General features: G+C 38.9%; 1 protein-coding gene across 1 annotated transcript; it reads left to right on the top strand.

Annotated features, from left to right (window-relative positions):
- The first annotated feature begins 727 nt into the window (after nucleotides 1-727).
- LOC125232991 (kinesin-like protein KIN-12F) lies at nucleotides 728-19,652 on the top strand. The gene is made up of 10 exons (XM_048138853.1): nucleotides 728-814; nucleotides 2,057-2,135; nucleotides 2,775-2,888; nucleotides 3,545-3,729; nucleotides 13,492-13,640; nucleotides 14,103-14,277; nucleotides 15,152-15,252; nucleotides 15,567-15,674; nucleotides 15,989-16,155; nucleotides 16,254-19,652. The coding sequence occupies exons 1-10, from the start codon at nucleotides 768-770 to the stop codon at nucleotides 18,540-18,542; spliced, it is 3,414 nt and encodes a 1,137-aa protein (XP_047994810.1). The 5' UTR covers nucleotides 728-767; the 3' UTR covers nucleotides 18,543-19,652.
- The last annotated feature ends 510 nt before the right edge of the window (nucleotides 19,653-20,162 follow it).

The raw sequence follows: 20,162 nt of genomic DNA, 5'->3' as shown, positions 1-20,162 counted from the left end.
ATCCTTCCTTCATTCATTACAAATACTTCAAATCATAACCACAAGTAAAAAGGCAGCCTGCCAAATTAAAACCTAATGGTTGACTGGTAGAGAATGCCTTTTGGCATTAAGTCCGTCATTTGTAGGCACATGTTTCTTTGGTTGTGCAATAAAGTTTATTTAAATAAAATAAAATCACAAACTTCAAAGCTTAAACTTTATACTTTGTAGAATGTGGCATCACATTCACGCCAATTATTTCATAGTTATGGATAACATGCCGCTGAACTAACAATATCTAGGACAGGGATCTATCAGGTCGGAATTAGGCACACACCGTGCCAACTTACTTTTCTAATGATTAACATACTGACCAATAGTCGAGGATCCAATGGTTTAAATGCACTTATGTATTTTGCATACACTGCTTACCATCAGGCGGGCCGTATGCTAGTTTGCCACCAAGTGGTATACAAAAACATTGTTAGTTCGTTGAAGGTGATAAGTAAGCGACGAGAAGAAATCCCACTGAGGCGGTCTATTCATATACATAATTAACTCCTTTAGCAGGAAGCTTGAGGAGCCCGAAATAACTTCGTCTAACGAAAATGCGTGCGGCGTGCATTTCGGGCAGCGCAGTGCAGTGGGTTCCATTTGTTTACTTACTGGTGTTACTGGCTACTCTTCTTACCTTTTGTATTTGTTAGTTAAGTGAAATAGTGTATGTAATTCATACATTCTTTAGTAGCAATTAATAATTCATAAGTCTGTAATAAGTTGGTTTTACAATGTCGAACGTTAAATTAGCTATTCGCGTTCGTCCGTTTACGGAAAGGTTTGTATAAAAAATTATATAATTTATCTTAAATTGTACGTTGTATTGTACATGTCATTGTATTTATTACCTAATGGTTGTCTGAAAGAAATCGATTTTTAGCAACAAGACCGCCTGTTGTGTACCTCTACATCTATGGCTGTCTTCTTTCTGTATGGATATTGTTTTTGTTGAGTGCTAAAAAGTAGATAATGTTAGAGTACCTATAAGTACATGTACCTATAGTGTAATGTCATACGGTATTCTGGTTTGGGGCAAAGCAGCTGACATACAGACTATCTTTGTATTACAAAAGAGAGCCATTCGTTCTATTTACAACTTAGGAACACGTGAATCAGTAAGAGAACTCTTCAAAGAAATTAATATCTTAACTGTAGCTTCCCAATACATTTATGATAGTATAATTTATGTTGTTAAGAATTTAGACTGTTTCACTAAGAATTCTGATATCCATAATTATAACACTAGAAACAAAAATAAGCTTGCCATAAAGAAGTTTCGTGTCCGTAAAGTACAGAAGTCATTTGTTGGGCAATGCATTCATTTTTATAATAAGTTACCTGACACTGCTTTGAGATTACCCCTCCCAGCTCTTAAGAACTACTTAAAAAAATCATTGATGTTAAAGGCTTATTACAGAGTCGAGGACTATTTGACAGACAAACATGCATGGCCCGAACCAGAAACTACAAAAAACGAATAGCAATTAAAATAATTGTATTATGTATAGAGGACACAGTTCAGATAAGAAAGCACATCAAATATTTTATATTTTATGTTGTGTAGGTAAATTACATATTTAATGATATTGAGATTCATATTATCTTTTTCTTCTATGACAATTTGATATGTTTTCTCTGAAGAAGAACGACGTATTATTAAGCAATAATATAATTTATTGAAATTGATTTCCATAGAGTACCTAGTCTGTTCATATTCTTTGATGAATACTTTTGCATGTTAAATTGTATGTTGTTATTTAATGCATGTTAATTATAAGATGTAATGTTTTGAAAAGAAGTTGCCCGCCGAGTTTCTTGCCGGTCCCATAGTGGATACCCCCCTCCCAACTGAGGGGGACTGAAATCTTCTCGAGGCTGAGGCGTAGGGTTAGAGCCGGCGTAGCTTTATTTGACGTTCATATGCGCATTGTAATATGCCTACTTGAAAAATAAATATTTCATTTTCATTTTCATTTATACAAAAAAAAACACGGTGTATATTATTATCTTCTTGTTACAGAGAGTTGAGGTCAGAGAAAGACAAAGTTCCTGTAGTGAACGTGCTTGACGACAAGACAGTGACTATTACCAATTTAAAAGTACCTAAGTATTTTTTCATATTACATTATATTTTATATTATTTTCCCCTCACTAGCTCGGAAACACGTGTTTTGTCCTTTAATACCAGCGGGTAAAAACGCATTTTATCCACTAGTGGGTAAAGTAATTTGACCTTGAATAAAGTCAAATTAACTGCTTTAAAATTGATAAAAGTAGGTGAATCTAGTAATAAAGATGATATACCACCCGTGGAACTACTGGAAGCAGTGATAAACGCATTTTTTGCGTTGTAGTTTCCTCGCTATAGTGGGGGGAAAAGTTTTGTGTTAGACTCGGGAGTCGGGTGCAAATGTATTTTACTTCTCGTGTGTTAAAAAACTCGCAAGTTCAGGATTCTATTTTCGAACCACTCGCTTCGCTCGTGGTTCAACTATAGAATCCTTTCACTTGCTCGTTTTTCAATTCCACACTCGGCGTTAAAATACAACTTTGCCCCCTTGTATAACAAATAACTATTTCATGCTGTTTATAACAGCTGAAGAAGGTGGAACTATTTTATACTAATAAAATAAGACGCTATGTACCCTTTTTCTGCAAATAAAATATTTATATTTCTATAAAGGATACCTAGACTAGATGTAATCAACATTTTTTGACGATGCGTGTATATTGCTCAGGTGAGTGCGTCAGGCGCGGGAGACAGCAGGGAGCGCGTGCGCCGGTACCATGCCGACTACACGTTCGACAGCGCATGCGCGCCCACCAACCCTGAATATGCCACTCAGGAGAAGGTAGGTAACGTCGCCATAAGATATATATATATACATATACAATATGTATAGTATCATTACTTAGTATCTGAAGGGCTAAAAAAATTCTGAACGCGAGCGCAGCAAGCCTTGAAAAGCGAGACTAGATTTGTGAGCGCCAGTCGCTCCGATATCTGTCTTTGTTATTTCTGCTGTTGCTTGTGTGTATCTAGATATAAATTAAAAGCAAATCCTAACATACAAATTAATGTAATTCGACCTTGCCAAGTTCCTGTTCAGAATATAAAGATAATTTGTTTCAGTAAAATCCTTTCCATTCAACAGCCTTGGTCGGAACAAGGTTAGCAGACAGAGGAATTTTTAGCAAACAATTTTACAAGAATCTTGAAGCATCTTGGCAGTCGATTGGCAGCTGAAATTGAAATGATCGAAAGTGATGTAACTTAATCAGAATTATCAGAAATTCTGCCGCATCTGTGCAGGCATAGTGTGCAATTGCGACTCCATAGTATACAGTATGTATACTGTAGGTATCTTAACTGTAGGGCCGCATAACTATGTTTAAAATGTGTGCGAGGGAAGATGACCCCAGTGATTGTATATCGTAGCTTTTCAGCTACTGAATCGCTGTAAAAAGTTGCCGCGTGCAACGTTTCTTAAGGTTACGTATATTGCAGGTTTTCGAGAGCATCGGCCGTGACGTCATGACATGCCTCTCACGCCTTTCTTCTGTCTGCGTGTTAGCGTACGGACAGAGTGCCACAGGGAAGACTCACACGATGATGGGCACGGACACGCAGCCCGGGCTAGTGCCGCGGCTCTGCAGGGAGCTGGCGTCTGTGGAGTGTGACGTCACCATCAGGTTAGCGTGCATGCATTTTGTCATCAGTTCAGAGAGCGTCGCCGGTGACGTCATCTCAAATCTCTCACGCCTCTCCTCTGTCTGCGTACTAACATACGGACAGAGTGCCACAGGGAAGACCCACACGATGATGCGCACGGACACGCGGCCCGGGCTAGTGCCGCGGCTCTGCAGGGAGCTGGCGTCTGTGGAGTGTGACGTCACCATCAGGTCAGTGTACATGCATTTTGTTATCAGTTCAGAGAGCGTCGCCGGTGACGTCATCTCAAATATCTCACGCCTCTTCTCTGTCTGCGTACTAACATATGGACAGAGTGCCACAGGGAAGACTCACACGATGATGGGCACGGACACGCAGCCCGGACTAGTGCCGCGGCTCTGCAGGGAGCTGGCGTCTGTGGAGTGTGACGTCACCATCAGGTCAGTGTAAAATGCACCTATGTACATATGTATTCTGTCTTGTTCCCAGTTCGTCTGCCGTGACGTCATGTCTGGCATGTTGGCGAACAGAACATAATGCTATGGGGAATAAATACTTACCACTGATGGGTTGGATCTATTGAGAATTAGGAAGAAGAGACATGCTACACAACGTCTTGTAAGAAATAGGTACCTTTCCTTGGTTAAAATTAGTTTGATTTGTCCACATGGAGTAAGTACTTAGGGAAACTAAGTATTGCGTTTGACAAAACCTCATAAAGAATTGTTTTTCAATAACCGGTATATCCATAGGTAATGGCCGAGACACCTCAGACAGTGAAGAAGTGCCTGAAATTGTTTCGGTGTCATTTGCTTATGCAGTTCGTGTGAAGGGGCAATAGTCGTGATAGCACGCGAAGCTTCACCGTCCAAAACGAAATGAGTTTCGCCACCTTTCATTTGCATTTGAAATACGATCAAAACTTATTTATGCTCCTGAACTTACAAATTACGGACCTTTCTACGTGGCTCCTGCTTTTGTAGTCAATTTCATAAATAGTAAACTGTTTTCGGCGTCTTTTCTGGCACCGGTATACATATTGATATAAATGATTGGCTTTGGTGCCTAAACACAAAGCCAATCATTTACTTTTTGCAGGGAAGGACACACAAGTAGAGCGACTACGCTACGCTAGCTTAACCAAATGGAATGTTAGCTAAACACCCTGTAATATCTACACACAAATTTATATATTACGTGCTGTAAATAATAACAGAAATTATCTTAAAAATACCCGCTAAGCCTGTACAGTGTACATGTTATAAAACTTATAAGAAGACATAGTGGTTTCTAATCCGTTAATATGTTTATGTAGGTAGTTTTACCTACATTGTCATTGTGTAATCAACACGTGAGTGATGCATTTCGCATATAGCCAACATAATATAGACGCGTTACTTATACGCAGGTATGTATGTACAATGAGCTGTAAAATTGCATGGAGAAATTATTAATGAATTCATTGATAAATTCGCCATGCACTTTTGCAGCTGATAGTAGGTTACCTACTCACACATTAAGTAGTTAAGAACACAAAGAAAGTATTTATTATATTTAGAATAAGATGAATATTGTACACTGTTGACAATTTAAAAGTGCTTATTGTAAGCCTATTTGAATAAAGAATATTTTGATTGATTGATATTAAAAAACGGCTAATTTTAAAATTTGTAAAGTTATATCTGCAATCTTAATCGTTATTGTTTTATTGTCGGTAGTTCGATTAAGTTTGAATGCCGTAATAAAATGAGAGCCACCCAAGGCCGCGTCGACACGCGAGACTAGCACCCTTCGGTTACGATTATGGCTTTATCTGCACTAATATCTTGCTACATGTATTAGTACTGAACACATGTTACGTGTTCAATACATCGTCGAAGATGGAATTAACTGGATAGGTTCCTAAAAAAACACCCCTTTTACAGCGATGTTCAAGATTTTACCATGTCTCACTTAGGAAACCTGACATCCGGTCGCCAACCTAATCGCATGACGAAAGCAAGACCCCATAGTGCCATGGTCTTCCCACCATTCATGTTTTCTGTCAGTATAAAGCGACTGGGAAAATTTAAATATTTTTGAAATAGTTATTTTATTTGTTATACAAGGGGGCAAAGTTGTATTTTAACGCCGAGTGTGGAATTGAAAAACGAGCAAGTGAAAGGATTCTATAGTTGAACCACGAGCGAAGCGAGTGGTTCGAGAATAGAATCCTGAACTTGCGAGTTTTTTAACACACGAGAAGTAAAATACATTTGCACCCGAGTGTAACACAAAACTTTTCCCCTCACTATAGCGAGGAAACTACAACGCAAAAAATACGTTTATCACTGCTTCCAGTAAGTAGTTCCACAGGTGGTAAATCATCTTTATTACTAGATTCACCTACTTTTATTAATTTTAAAGCAGTTAATTTGACTTTATTCAAGGTCAAATTACTTTACCCACTAATGGATAAGTAGCAGCCGCAGCTCTAGGGGTAATAGTAATAATCGATTGATTTTATTGAAACTTCTTTGCACATTGCTCCAACTCCCTTGCTAATATGTTTATCAATAGTAATTCGGTATTGTTATAATTTACATCCGTCAATTCCGTCAATTGTTTATTTTGAAACAAATAAGAAGTTGAATATCTCTTGAAAATATTTCCAGTTAACACGTATCTCTATAGCTTATTAAAATGCTATAATTAGGTAATGAAATATAGTATTCAGTGATAGTGGAATATGTAATTATAATGATTATTTAATAAATCATAACCCTTTTTAGGGTTCCGTACCAAAAAGGTACAAACAGGAACCCTTATGGTGCGACTCTGTCCGTCTGTCTGTCCGTCTGTCACATTCCTAAATATCTCTAGAACTACTAATGCTATCAACTTGAAATTTGGAATAGTTATGAACATTGTAAACCTCTACAAATAGAAAGTATAATTTTTTTTAATTTATGAATTTTAATTGTAGAAAATGGCCAAAATGAATGGGGGGCAAACTGTAAATTTCAAGTTATTAAATCAAATGGGATATCTCTAGAAAGAGCGCAAATTGAACGTAAATAAACTATTTTTTATAATTTTTTTGTTGTGGAAAGAAACAGAATTTTGAAGGAAAATGTAAAAAAAAATACCCCCCCCCCTTATCTCCGAAGTTTACCAACTAAAAATTATGAAAATTTTAGGAAACATTGGTTTTATGCTAAATATTACAGGAAAAATATAATCGTGTTTGTATCTTGGAAACCTTTTTTTTAATTCACAAAAAACTTTTCATATTTTTACTTTCAAGTTACCCACCCTTGCGAATGTATATCGTACTTCAAATTAATACGAGATGTTACGTAAACCGTCTTCTTTCCAATAAAGTAAAAACTGTTTAAATCGGTTAACATTATAAAGAATTATCCCTGAAAAACCAACATAGTATACAGGTCGCGCAAATTAGTTAGCGAATTCACGAAGAGATGGCGCTATACACAATAATGCTCATTATGTCTTCTAGTCAAGTCATTAGAGTTATATGAAAACATGAGATTATTTTAACTAGGTAGTTTGAAAGAAAGTTTGTACGGGACCCTCGGTGGGCGAGTCCGACTCGCACTTGGCCGGTTTTTTTGAGTCGCCGTAGTTGGGCAATTGTATAAACGATATAAAAAACAATGTACCTATATTCAAATTTTAACTACATATGTAATTGTGCCAATGTGTCTTAATACTCCTAAATCTCCTAATCTATTAACAATACGCAACTCTTTTATAGATTAGTTTTACTATGCTTGTTTCTAAGTTATTATACCTACTATGTGTAAGTATTGCAACAAAGTTTTCAATAATACCTAAGTAATTTGCTCCTTCCAGTGTCTATACACCTTCAACACCGGGTAGGTATAGGTTCTATAAGTGTCTAGCTAGCATTGTAGTCGTAAGGCTTCTCACCCTTGCGAGTGGCGGCGCGAACAGTGTAATTCACCGCGCCCAAGGTGTCAGGTGCGACCCTTGTGCGCCGTCTTTACAGTTTCAGGGAGTTTTCCGCGCGCGTATTTGAGGAAAAGTGACCGTGAGTTGAGTAAACGTACCTATCAATAAAAAAAATGTTTGTAGATTTTGAAGTATATCTAAAAAGAAAAGAAGTTTTTAATTGCTTATTACCCAACTGATAGAAGTCAACTTTTTAAAGTCCTTATTAAATTTTAGGTACCTACATAGTGGATAAAGATTATTATTTATGAAAAAAAAAATCACAGGTAGGTTTGAAAAAATAGTGTTAGAATACTAAACTTAGAATAACCTACTGGGTGATAACGCATTTAATAATATGCGTATGTAGGCCCCTGTTTCTAGCAAAAAGGTCATTATAAAGTTATTAGGTATGTGGCGAGCACTGGCCGGTACGCGATCCGCGCAGGCCTGTGCCGTCTAGCTATCCTGTCTTCGTTCTGTCATGTCAAGAATTTGAATTGTTGTAATACATTTTGCGTATTTTCTTATTTAAAATATTGATATGTTAACGAGTGCTAAGTTATGTTAATTGAGTTATTTTGGACTTTGTGAGAAGTAAATAAAAGGCTATTAAGTTGGTGCAACAGTTTTATTGTTATACTGAACAAGACTTCTACACTGGTGACCCCTTCTGAACACCACGAATTAGACGGAAAATGGCAAACAACGCGCAGAAAGTCCAATCCGATGACCGTACAAGTGAGACGCCAGCTACATTCGGAGAGCCAGTCGCCACAACTCCCGCTCCCGAGGTATACCGTGTCAGCGTCAAAATTCCTCCATTCTGGCCCGAGGAGCCGGAAATCTGGTTTGCTCAAATAGAGGGTCAGTTCGACCTGTCAAAAATCACCGTCGACGAAACCAAATTTAACTACGTTATCAGTCATCTAGACCAACAGCATTGCAAAGAGGTGAAGGATCTAATCATTTCACCTCCAGCTGATAATAAGTATAAAAAACTTAAAGAAGAACTCATTAAGCGAGTCACGGTTTCCAAAGATAAAAAAGTCAAACAACTAGTCATGCACGAGCAACTGGGGGAGCGCAAACCATCTCAGTTCCTGAGGCATCTCAGGGACCTCGGCGGACCTACGCTATCTGAAGACCTTTTACTGACGATTTGGAGATCGCGTCTCCCTAACAACATCCAAACTGTCATCGCCGTTCAACCAGATGCTTCTCTCGACTTATTAGCGGACCTGGCGGACCGAGTTCAAGATATCGCACCAGCCTCTCCGCAAGTCGTGTCCACGTCATCCGATACACCTGGCTCCTCCCTAATTGAATTAAAAAACGAAATTGCAGAACTAAGGAAGCAAATACAAGACTTCAGGATTAATCCCGGTAGATCTCGCACGCTCTATCGTTCCGGACCCAGTCAACGTCAACGTAGCAAGTCCAACCGACGTTCATCGTCCAACTATCAAAGGTTCCCGGTTTGCTGGTTTCACGCCAAATTTGGAAATAATGCAACTAGATGCGACAAACCATGCGACTTTTCATCGGAAAACTTACCGGGCAGTCAGTAATGGCGACGGACGATTGCCCCAGTTCCCCAGGTCGCCTGTTTGTGACTGACCGCACGTCAAAGATGCAGTTTCTCGTCGACACGGGCAGCGAACTCTGCGTTTTTCCTTGCACTTCACTAAAATAGCGCCGCCCTAAGACCAATTATGAACTAAGTGCTGCGAACGGCTCTATCATACACACATATGGCTTCGTACACCTTAACCTTGATCTAGGCCTACGCCGAGAATACCCTTGGCGCTTCGTAGTCGCTGACGTTACCAGAGCCATTATCGGAGCTGACTTTCTAAGCCACTACAATCTCATGGTCCACGTTCGACAACAACGACTGGTTGACGCTACCACCTCCATATTCGCAATGGGCACACCCGCAACCCTGTCAGATAACATCTATTCTATTAAAGTTTTGTCCGGTGACTCAAAATGGCACAGCTTGTTGAAAGAATACCCTGAGATTACTCACCCCGCAGGTGTCCACAGACAAGTTAAACATAATACCGTACATTACATCAAAACGATCCCTGGTCCACCTGTCTTTTCATCCCCAAGGCGCTTAGCTCCTGATAAACTAATAATCGCCAAAAAGGAGTTCGAAGCCATGTTGAAAGATGGGACAGCTAGACCATCAAAAAGCCCTTGGGCGTCCCCGTTACACTTGGCACCGAAGAAGGACAATGGTTGGCGCCCTTGTGGAGACTACCGGATGTTGAATGCCCGAACTATACCAGATAGGTATCCCATACGCCACATACACGATTTTGCCCAAGGCATATCCGGATGCAACGTATTTTCCAAGCTGGATCTCGTGAAGGCATACAATCAAATCCCCGTCAGCGAAGATGACATTCTGAAGACAGCCATTACAACACCTTTCGGATTATTCGAATTCCCTTATATGACGTTTGGCCTACGCAACGCCCGTCAGACGTTCCAACGCTTTGTCGACGAAATTACGAGAGGTTTGGATTTTTGTTACACTTATCTAGATGACTTCCTGATATTTTCTAGAAATACTGAGGAGCACGAAGTTCATTTACGTTCTGTCTTCGCCAGGCTAAAAGAATATGGCATGGTTATAAACACATCGAAGTGCATATTTGCTGTTCCTGAGATTACCTTCCTCGGTTACTCCATTTCAGCTACCGGAACCAAGCCTCTAGACACAAAGATCGAAGCAATAAAGAGCTTCCCTACCCCCAAGACCGTTAAGGAGTTGAGACGATTCTTAGGGATGCTTAATTTTTACAGGCGATTTATCCCTAACGCCGCCCGCATCCAAGCCCCGTTAAATGCACTGCTTGGTGGATCTGTCAAGAACTCCCAACCCATAATTTTATCCAATAATACCTTGGAGGCGTTCAACGAATGCAAGAAAGGACTCTGCGATGCTGCCATGTTAGCTCATCCCAAATGTCAGGCAGAGTTGGGTTTGGTATGCGACGCATCCGATACTGCGATCGGTGCAGTCTTACAGCAGCGTCAGCAAGGCTTATGGCAACCTTTAGCTTTTTTTCTCAAGAAAGCTCAGCCCTGCGCAACAGAAGTATTCACCTTATGACAGAGAACTCCTTGCTATATACGAGGCCGTCAAATACTTTCGGCATATGATTGAAGCCAGGAATTTTACTATATACACAGATCGATCACAAGCCTCTGTGTTTCGCTTTCGGCACAAGAAAAGAAAAATGCTCACCACGTCAGTTCAGGCATTTAGATTACGTATCGCAGTTCTCCACTGACATACGTCACATTTCTGGACAGAACAACGTCGTGGCGGACACTCTTTCTCGCATCGAGGAAATTCAGGCGCCTATTAATTTTGTCCAATTAGCAGAAGCCCAACGCCAAGATCCTGAGTTAAGTGAACTTTTAAACAATAATACATCTCTACGCCTTAGAAAAGTGAAGCTTCCCGACACACATGTTGAGTTGTACTGCGACACCAGCACTCAAGTGCCCAGACCCTACGTCACTCGGTCATTGAGAAAACAGGTTTTTGACAGCCTGCATTCACTGAGTCACCCTGGGGCAAATCCTTCTGCACAACTAATCGCAGCTCGTTTTGTGTGGCCTGGAATCAGAAAGGACTGTCGAGACTGGGCCCGAGCATGTATTTCTTGCCAACGTGTAAAAATAACGAGACATGTAACTGCGCCTTTAAGTAACTTCGCACTCCCACGGGCAAGATTCACCGACGTCCATATCGACCTCATTGGACCGTTGCCTCCGTCTAATGGATTCCGTTATTGTCTCACAGCCGTAGATCGTTTCACCAGATGGCCAGAAGCAATACCCCTCGTCGACGCAACGGCCGAAACTGTAGCAAAAGCGTTATTGTCAGGATGGATAGCAAGGTTTGGTTGTCCATCATCCATTGTTACTGACCGCGGCCGACAATTTGAGTACGCTTTGTTCCAACACCTCGCCAAAATCTCCGGCTTTCATCACAAAAAAACCACAGCTTACCATCCAGCGTGCAACGGCCTTGTTGAGCGCTTCCATAGACAACTTAAGGCCGCCATCACCTGCCATTCATCAGAAAATTGGACTGAATCGCTGCCCCTTGTTCTACTGGGAATTAGGAGCGCATTCAAGGAGGACTTGCAAACTTCATCAGCGGAGATGGTTTATGGGGAGACACTAAGATTACCTGGTGAATTTTTTCACCCATGCACACCCGGTACTACAGACTTGACGGACTACATAGCTCGTCTTCGGCTAGCGACTGAAAAACTTCAACCCAAGCCTGCCTCACGTCATAGCAACCCACCTATCTTTGTTTTCAAGGATCTAGCCACCGCCAGTCACGTATTCCTGCGAGAAGACGCCCTGCGTGGTGCGCTGCAGCCAGCTTACACAGGCCCGCATCCGGTGCTAGAAAGAACCGATAAAGTTTTTAAGCTTTTGATGAAAGGCAAACCCGTCGCGGTCACAATCGATCGCCTTAAGCCCGCACATATATTGGAAGACGGCACTTGCCCCAAGGATAGAGAATCTACGGTCCAAGATAAAGCCGATACTCCTGAGGCTGATGTCACGAGAAAAATCATTCAAACACGCTCCGGCCGCACGGTAAAGTTCCGTGATTACACTCGGCCGTAGTGACGGTCTCTGGAGGGGAGCCATGTGGCGAGCACTGGCCGGTACGCGATCCGCGCAGGCCTGTGCCGTCTAGCTATCCTGTCTTCGTTCTGTCATGTCAAGAATTTGAATTGTTGTAATACATTTTGCGTATTTTCTTATTTAAAATATTGATATGTTAACGAGTGCTAAGTTATGTTAATTGAGTTATTTTGGACTTTGTGAGAAGTAAATAAAAGGCTATTAAGTTGGTGCAACAGTTTTATTGTTATACTGAACAAGACTTCTACAGGTAAAATAAGTAAAATTTTGCCCCTACAATGATAATAGGGGTCCATGCTCGTCTTACCCAATTGTTTATTTCTAGTCTGGTGGTGGATTAATAAACAGCTTCGTAATACGCCATACATTTCTTCCACATGTATACAATACGTCACACATATTGTAGCTGTAAGTACTTGTAGCTACATAACGAACCCAACACATAAAGAAGTTTAACCACTATTAACCGCGTTAATGTCTTTATTAAGAAAACTAAAACTGTTGTCAGAAAAGTAGAAGATTGAAGAGTTTATAATTGAGCAGTGTGCGTGAGTTGGTGCCAGTTAATACCACCAATCTTTACTTAAGTAAGTTCTTGTTAAGAACTCTAATCAATCATCAGTTAGTTAGGTAAATTATGCATAATTAAGTTTGATATTCACTTATTAACCTTACATTTTTGTGTATTAGTAACATATATGTATGTAAGTACTAAAAGTTAGATTGAATTTATGAGACCTAAGTAGTCTTGCAATATCAGGGTCAGGTCAGTGTCAGTGTCAGGTGCCGGATTAGATGATATTGTCTACGATGAAAGGAAGTTAATAAGTAATTTGTACGCGTATGTAAGTCGAAATTAAATACAGGCATTCTTAGGAACACATGAGTTTAAAGTTTATTTTTAAACCCCTTACGCAAAAAGAGGCGTGCTACAAGCTTAGTAACGATAACTGTTAATTCGTAGCGTCGCAACATTCACAACTCTCTTTAGTAACGTATGAACCGATTTCGTTGCGTTTTTTGACGCAAAAGCGAGTTTTAAGTTAGTTTTGTGGTTAAGAATCACTAAAAGAAAATTCGCCCGGGTTTGAAAATACTGTGCGACATGAATGACACGAACTGTATTTTCTTGACAGTTTCCTGGAGATATACAACGAGCGAGTCCACGATTTGCTGGTGGGCGAGGATCCGCCCCTGACCTTCAACTCGCTGCCGCGGCGGCGCGGGAACGCGCGGAAGGACCTACGCGTCCGGGAACACCCCACGAGAGGACCTTACGTACAGAGTGAGGTTTACACAGTTTCATATAACACCTGCCATTACTTACGAGTACTAACAGCTACTGTCGCGATAAGTTATCAATCAAAATGTCTTACAACGAGCGTGTCCACGATCCGTCTCTGGCCTTCAACTAATAGCTGCCCCGGACACCCTACGAGTGAGGTTTAAGTATACAGTTTTGTAACATCTGCTGGTTTGACGATCCATTACTAGCAAACTAACAATCAAAACGCCCTGAGGCAGCCAAGACAATCGTGACTTTTGGGAGCATTTTTTTTCCAATATTTCTCTTTTGCCTTTTGTCGATTGTCAAGTCAGCTAGGCCCTCTGGGATTCTGCGGATTCTGTATTATCAAGAATCATTAACACAGAAGGATTTTATTTATCCTTCCTTGAACGTATTTTATAGGATTGTCTGCTATTTATCATTTTAAAATTCATCTACAATACAACAATTGTTGTCTAGATCTTCGTCGTGTAGCCGTAACCACCGTCGAGGCACTACTCGCGCTAGTGTCCGAGGGCTGCCGCCGACGGCGCACGGCGGCTACTCGCCGGAACTCCTCTTCATCAAGATCTCATGCTCTGCTGGAACTGAGCACACCAAAGGCGACCTTACATCTAGCTGATCTTGCTGGAAGGTATGTTACAGTTCACAAATATACAGGTAAATGTGGGGTGGTAAGCTTTCATATTAGTTAGTGTACATAATTGTTGGAGTTTTAGGAACCATCTCTAGACATTATCTTCCTAGGTGTCCAGCTTTTTGTTACGGCTGGGACCTGGGCTTAGCTTCTCAAATAATCGTGAATTTTCGTAGGCACTTTTACGAAAGGGTTTCCGATCCGGCGGAAAAACTATTGTATTGTATTGTTTTTATTCAACATAAAGTAATATGTGCATTACATGGTATGTCGTTACAAATAGTTAAAGTATATATGTACATTTAAACATAACATAGAAAATATTTGATGACAAGCCAAATAATTATTTAAAAACATGCGAATTTGTTCATGTCAATATCACAGTTTAAATATTCAGTGACAGAGTAGAAGGCATGCTTCCTGAAAAACATAGATATTATTGGTCTTAAAACTATTTGTTTGGAGGTTAGTTATTTCTAGTGGCAATTTATTGAACAGTTTGATCTTTAAGTGAACGCCCTGTTTCCACATTTTTTAAGCCGCATCTTAGGTAGAAGCAATTTGTGTCTAGATCGCGTGTTATAATTGTGTATATCAGATATTTTTTGGAGAGAGTCCGTTTGTTTGTGAATTTCTAGCAAAGATTTATATATGAATAATGAGATTACTGTCATAATGCCTAGCCTTCCAAAAAGTGGTTTAGCCGAACCCCGTTGGTTGACTATTCTTATTGAAATATCAAAATGGGATCGTGAAAGACGTTGTCAAAAATTAACAACCAAAGGCAATACCTTAGCATTATCTCATCCTTCATCAGAATAAATAAATATACCTACTCATGCAAAAAAAAATACTAAATACTTTTTCACAGTGAAAAAGCAAGCTGGGAGGGTATCGGAGGAGGACGCCAGAAAGAAGGAGCCAACATTAACAAGTCGCTCGTTGCTCTAAGCAACGTCATCTCTGCATTAGGTGAGTTTGATAGTCGTCGTAAAAATGCTTTCTTGTTTGACCTATAAAACTTTAGTTTGAATACAAACTTATTTATGGCCTTTGCATTTTATTTGTTAGCAGTATTTTTATCGTGGTTGAAAGGTTATTAATTTGGTTTAAATTAATATAAGCCCTTCAGTCGTGTTTTAATTTATCGCCACTCGTTTCGAACTTCTTCTTTTGCTCTTTTGTATCGTAATGTACTATTCTATATAATAAATGCAGTTTTTTTTTAATATTATGCCATGTTAAAATAACGTGTCCAATAATTTTGATAAACTTTTGTTGTTTAGTGAGCGGTAGCAGCGGTCGTGGACGGTTCGTTCCTTACCGGGATTCTGCTCTTACCTGGCTTTTAAAAGATTGCTTTACGGGAGGCGCCTGCACTTTCATAATAGCAAGTAAGTTTATGAATGAGAATCTCAGCTTATACGGTGCGATGCGTCGACGTATATAAGTGCCGACCGCCATAAGGTACCTTTTTCAGTGGTTACACAAATATGGTTTTCAGACTTAACTGTCCAGTGACAAAGCATAAGACATATATTTCCTTCCCGAAGTTTTTGTTTGACTAAAGATCAGTTTAGTTGATTGTGGCCGTCTCGTCTATGATAAACATCATAACGTTGACAAAATTGTACTGTCTCAACTTTAACTGTTGACCGACGTTGATCTTGGCAAACTGATTCTGAACTCATAAATGATGTTCTCGCAGCGGTTTCTCCGAGTGTCGCTTGTTACGGCGAGTCTGCCTCCACCCTCCGCTGGACGTCTCGGGCGCGCCAGCTGCCTCCCCCGCGTGTCGCGCCATCCGCACGGGCCTCCGTGCAAGCCCACTACAACAACTTGCTTGCTGAGCTTTGTCGGCATCATATCAAATATGTAAGTTTAAGTCAGTCGTCAAGTCAGACTGTTAAATACATATTCTTAGCTTGGTGAGTGGTGACTGTAATCAATAACTATTAATATCGCTTTCGCAGGTTCCAGAAACTGGAGGTCTAATTTACGAAGAATCCCATTGGGATTTAAAGCCAAAAAATGTGGAAATTGTAAATGGGAACGCAGCCAGGATAGGGAACTTTATGGATATGTTGCAACAGAAGACTGATACTAAACCAGAATCCGTGGATTCAGTACACACTAGTTCCGATGTGCTGAATCTCGCAGATGAAAAAGTAAATATAGCTAACGAAATCAATAAGGAGGTAGATAAGTTGCTTGTACCAGCGCTAGAAAGGACAAGAAGTGACTTAGAAATAGTGGCACCACTCCGACACAAAAGACGACATTATAGGTCTCAAGAAGTCCTACCTATTGATAAGACTCTACATGAGCCAATGCCTCTTCAAACTCATGAGCGAATTCGCGAAAATGCTGGTAAAAGTAATGTTCCTATTTTGTACGATAATCAAAGAGCAGAAATTGTTGCATCGGTAACTGAACGATTGTACTCGAAGCTGAAAAAGAAAGAAGAAGCGGCAGTGTCAAAAGTCGAATCGATGGTAGACAAAAAGATTGTAGAGCCATTAAGCGAACTTAAAATTTGCACCAACGCAAGGCAGCGTTTAATGGAACTAAGCCAGAAAGCTTTAAGGAATAAGAGAAGAATAGGCATACCAGCCCACACACAAACACGACGGTCTGTTATCCGTGTAAAAGACCAAGGCATTGATGCGCAGACTGACTTGGAATCATATTCTGATAAAAATAAAAACTCCTTAGTTGCTTGCCGAGATGCTAGCACGGAAACTAAACCTTTAACACCTCGATGTAAAGAAATTGCAATTGGTCCAAAATGTGGTTCATTACTCTCGTATGATAAATCAACCGCTACTGAAGCTAAGCAAGTTATTCTAAAAAGTACTTTTGTGATGACTGACGATGCGGTGCGACTTGATAGATACACCCAAACTAGAGTTCACCCGCCTCCAAGGCGGAAACGCTCAGGTAAAAGCATTGTTAGTGAAGTCAGCCCGACAAATAACATGGAAGAATGTATATCTATGCCCATTATCAGCATAAATATATCTCAAAGATACGCAGAGTCTGAATCTCAAAGTTCCGATGAAAACTTAGATTTACCTCACAATGATACTCCTGACAGAGCGAGTAGTGTTGGAATCACTCCCGATTTACTAACTAATCATAGCAGTGTGGAATCAGCACCTAAAGGATATAAGGAACCTATTAAGATTCATGTTGCTAGTAATCAACTTCCCTGTAATGTTAACGATATGAAAAGAACCAAAGGTATCGATAGTTTCAATATCGAAGATTTTCCAGATGCGGAAAACTGTGAATTGCCCCGTGTGTCTGTAAACTGCTCAAGCAAAGCAAGTGAAAATGAAATGAAAGATATAATATTAGGTCGTAATGATGATGTATATCCATACAATATCATACTTTCACCACCTCGAGAAAACAATACTAAAAGGATAGTAAAATTTAAAGAAAAAATATTGAGTCCTCCAGAACAAGATTACATACCGAGTAAACACTTAGAGGACAATGAAATACCGGATTGCAATTTTTTGGATAATTCGGATAACGAAGCATCCAATAGCCAAAGCTTCAATGGCTGTATGAATTCTCAGATGAACTTTACTAAAACTAATGACCATGAAGCACACAACAGTGTCGTAAATCACAACTCTGATATTCATAACACAGAAATAGATAACGATGGTGTTTATCAAGCATGTGGTTCTTCTGATTCCGTAGACTCTGGAAAAGTAGATTCCGATTCGTTTATTTGGGAGCAAGGTGGTGCTTACCATGTAGACTATAAACCATATAATTTGATGAATTATCAATATACACCTGTAAAACAGACCAAATCAAAATATAGAACTGCTAAATCCCGCATTTACAGAGAATTTTTAGGGTTAGACGAAAAACAATCTGAGAAAGATAACCGCTATTACGAATCACTGAACTGGGATAGCACCAGAGATTACAGTTCTAGTGAAAGCAATGATACTGTTAACCCACGACATAAATTCTTACAAAGCAAAAAATTCTTTGAAGATCAGTACAAGAAATGTAATAAACAAAACGATATTTATGATCAGCTTGAAAAACAAATACTTGATTCTTGTAGCAGTTTAGAAATGTCTGCCGACAAGTACAATAGGTATTTGGTGCAATTTCGCAGGAATTCTACAGGATACTCGAACGAAAGGACCCCAAAAAAATATTTGGAGCATTTAGTGAAATTACGAAGGGAAGTGGTTAAAGCTGACAGTGATACCACTGACAGTCAACATTAATTTGATTAATTAACTTTAAATTAAAAATAAGATAATGAGTTATTATATATTTTCTGCACAAAATGTAAGTAAAGTTATGTTTTGTCGTGTAGCATTGTAAGTAAATTTTCAATTCATAATTTATGTATATATATTATGTAGGTATGCCTCTGTACATATATGATTCATTAATGTACGTTTAATTTTTGTATAAGCTACTAAGTGTACAATTGTTATTGTGTTGAGTTAGAATTTAGAACATTTATATTATAAATATTATACCTAGAACAGATTAACATTTCGTACCTACATAAGTTCAGAAAAACTTATTAGTTATTAATTTTGCCGTTATTTGAACCTGCGTCCTCCGGATTGAAAGTCGCATGCTCATTCCGCTAGGCCACTAGTATTTTATTTTACCTATCACCACTGTAATCTATAACATATACACCGTGTTTTTTTGTTTTCCGTTAAATTTGACACGTCGTTAGGTTCGTTATCAGGAACTACTACTCTGTATATCACTTTTAGTTAAATAGCCAAAAATTTTTTTTCATCGTTTTCATACATAGTAAATGAATTAATTAGTGTGAGAGACCCTTAAGAATAGTATTCAAGTAAGTGTTAAGTCACAGTGTTAAGTGATTGACGGCACATGTCAAAACAAATAACATTAGGAAGTGGTAAAGGCTGTGACACACGTGTTCAGTAATTATATTTTTTAATAACTCAATAACCGTAAGAGTTAAGACCCTAGTTTCTTAGATAAATTAATTGTATTTGATCTAAAGAACCTTCCCTTATAAAGTTAACGGAATTCAATAAAAACAGGGTGTATTTAGGTAACTACTTAAATAATATTGGAATTTAAAAATCATAATATGTTTATAATGACTGTATCAAAGCTTTGCATGTACGAATTTTCATTTTCTTATTGTCTGTATACCTACATATTGCAATTTTCATTCTACTTATTGTATTTTTGTGGAAAGTGATTTTTATATGTTTTAATCGCCACATACATATTTTGTTCGTATTTAACGGATGTTTATTAATAGTGTTAACGTTATTAGCCTTGGAAACTTTATTTTTAGTCAGACAATATTATATATTTGTTGAAGATAACCTCGAATAAAAGTTATACTTACACAGTAATGAATGTTACTAGATAGTCATTACGTTTTACTAGCTAAGCAGTTAGCAGGATAAACAATCATTTAAATTAATGTTTTAAATAATTAGAAGCCTAATAAGATACTTAGTTACATACGTAACGTGTTTTCAGGATGTTTTATTAATACTAGTATTTATTATCATTTTAATACTCATTTTCAAAGTCAACGCAAAATTGTCAAACTTTTGAACATATAATAATAATTATAGTCTCACGCCATTTCAGTTGGTATCCCACATGGTTTCGATGTAGGTATGTTAAAAAAAATTAAAAAATGTTTTTATACATAATTATGTCGAACCTGTAATAGGCTACAAGATGTCCTTATAAAATATGTAATATCGTTAAAAGTGGGCAATTATAGGCACCTGTGCAACAAACCAATTTGTAAGTATGCAAATTCGCGAGCTATAGTTTACTTAATAAAGTGCAATTGCGATGTGCGACCTCTAAAAGGTTGCTTGTAC

This window comes from Leguminivora glycinivorella, chromosome 13 (genome assembly GCF_023078275.1).
Source record: "Leguminivora glycinivorella isolate SPB_JAAS2020 chromosome 13, LegGlyc_1.1, whole genome shotgun sequence".
NCBI classification, from domain to species: domain Eukaryota; kingdom Metazoa; phylum Arthropoda; class Insecta; order Lepidoptera; family Tortricidae; genus Leguminivora; species Leguminivora glycinivorella.
Note: the sequence above shows the minus strand (reverse complement) of the source record. Positions and strands in the feature narration are given on the sequence as shown.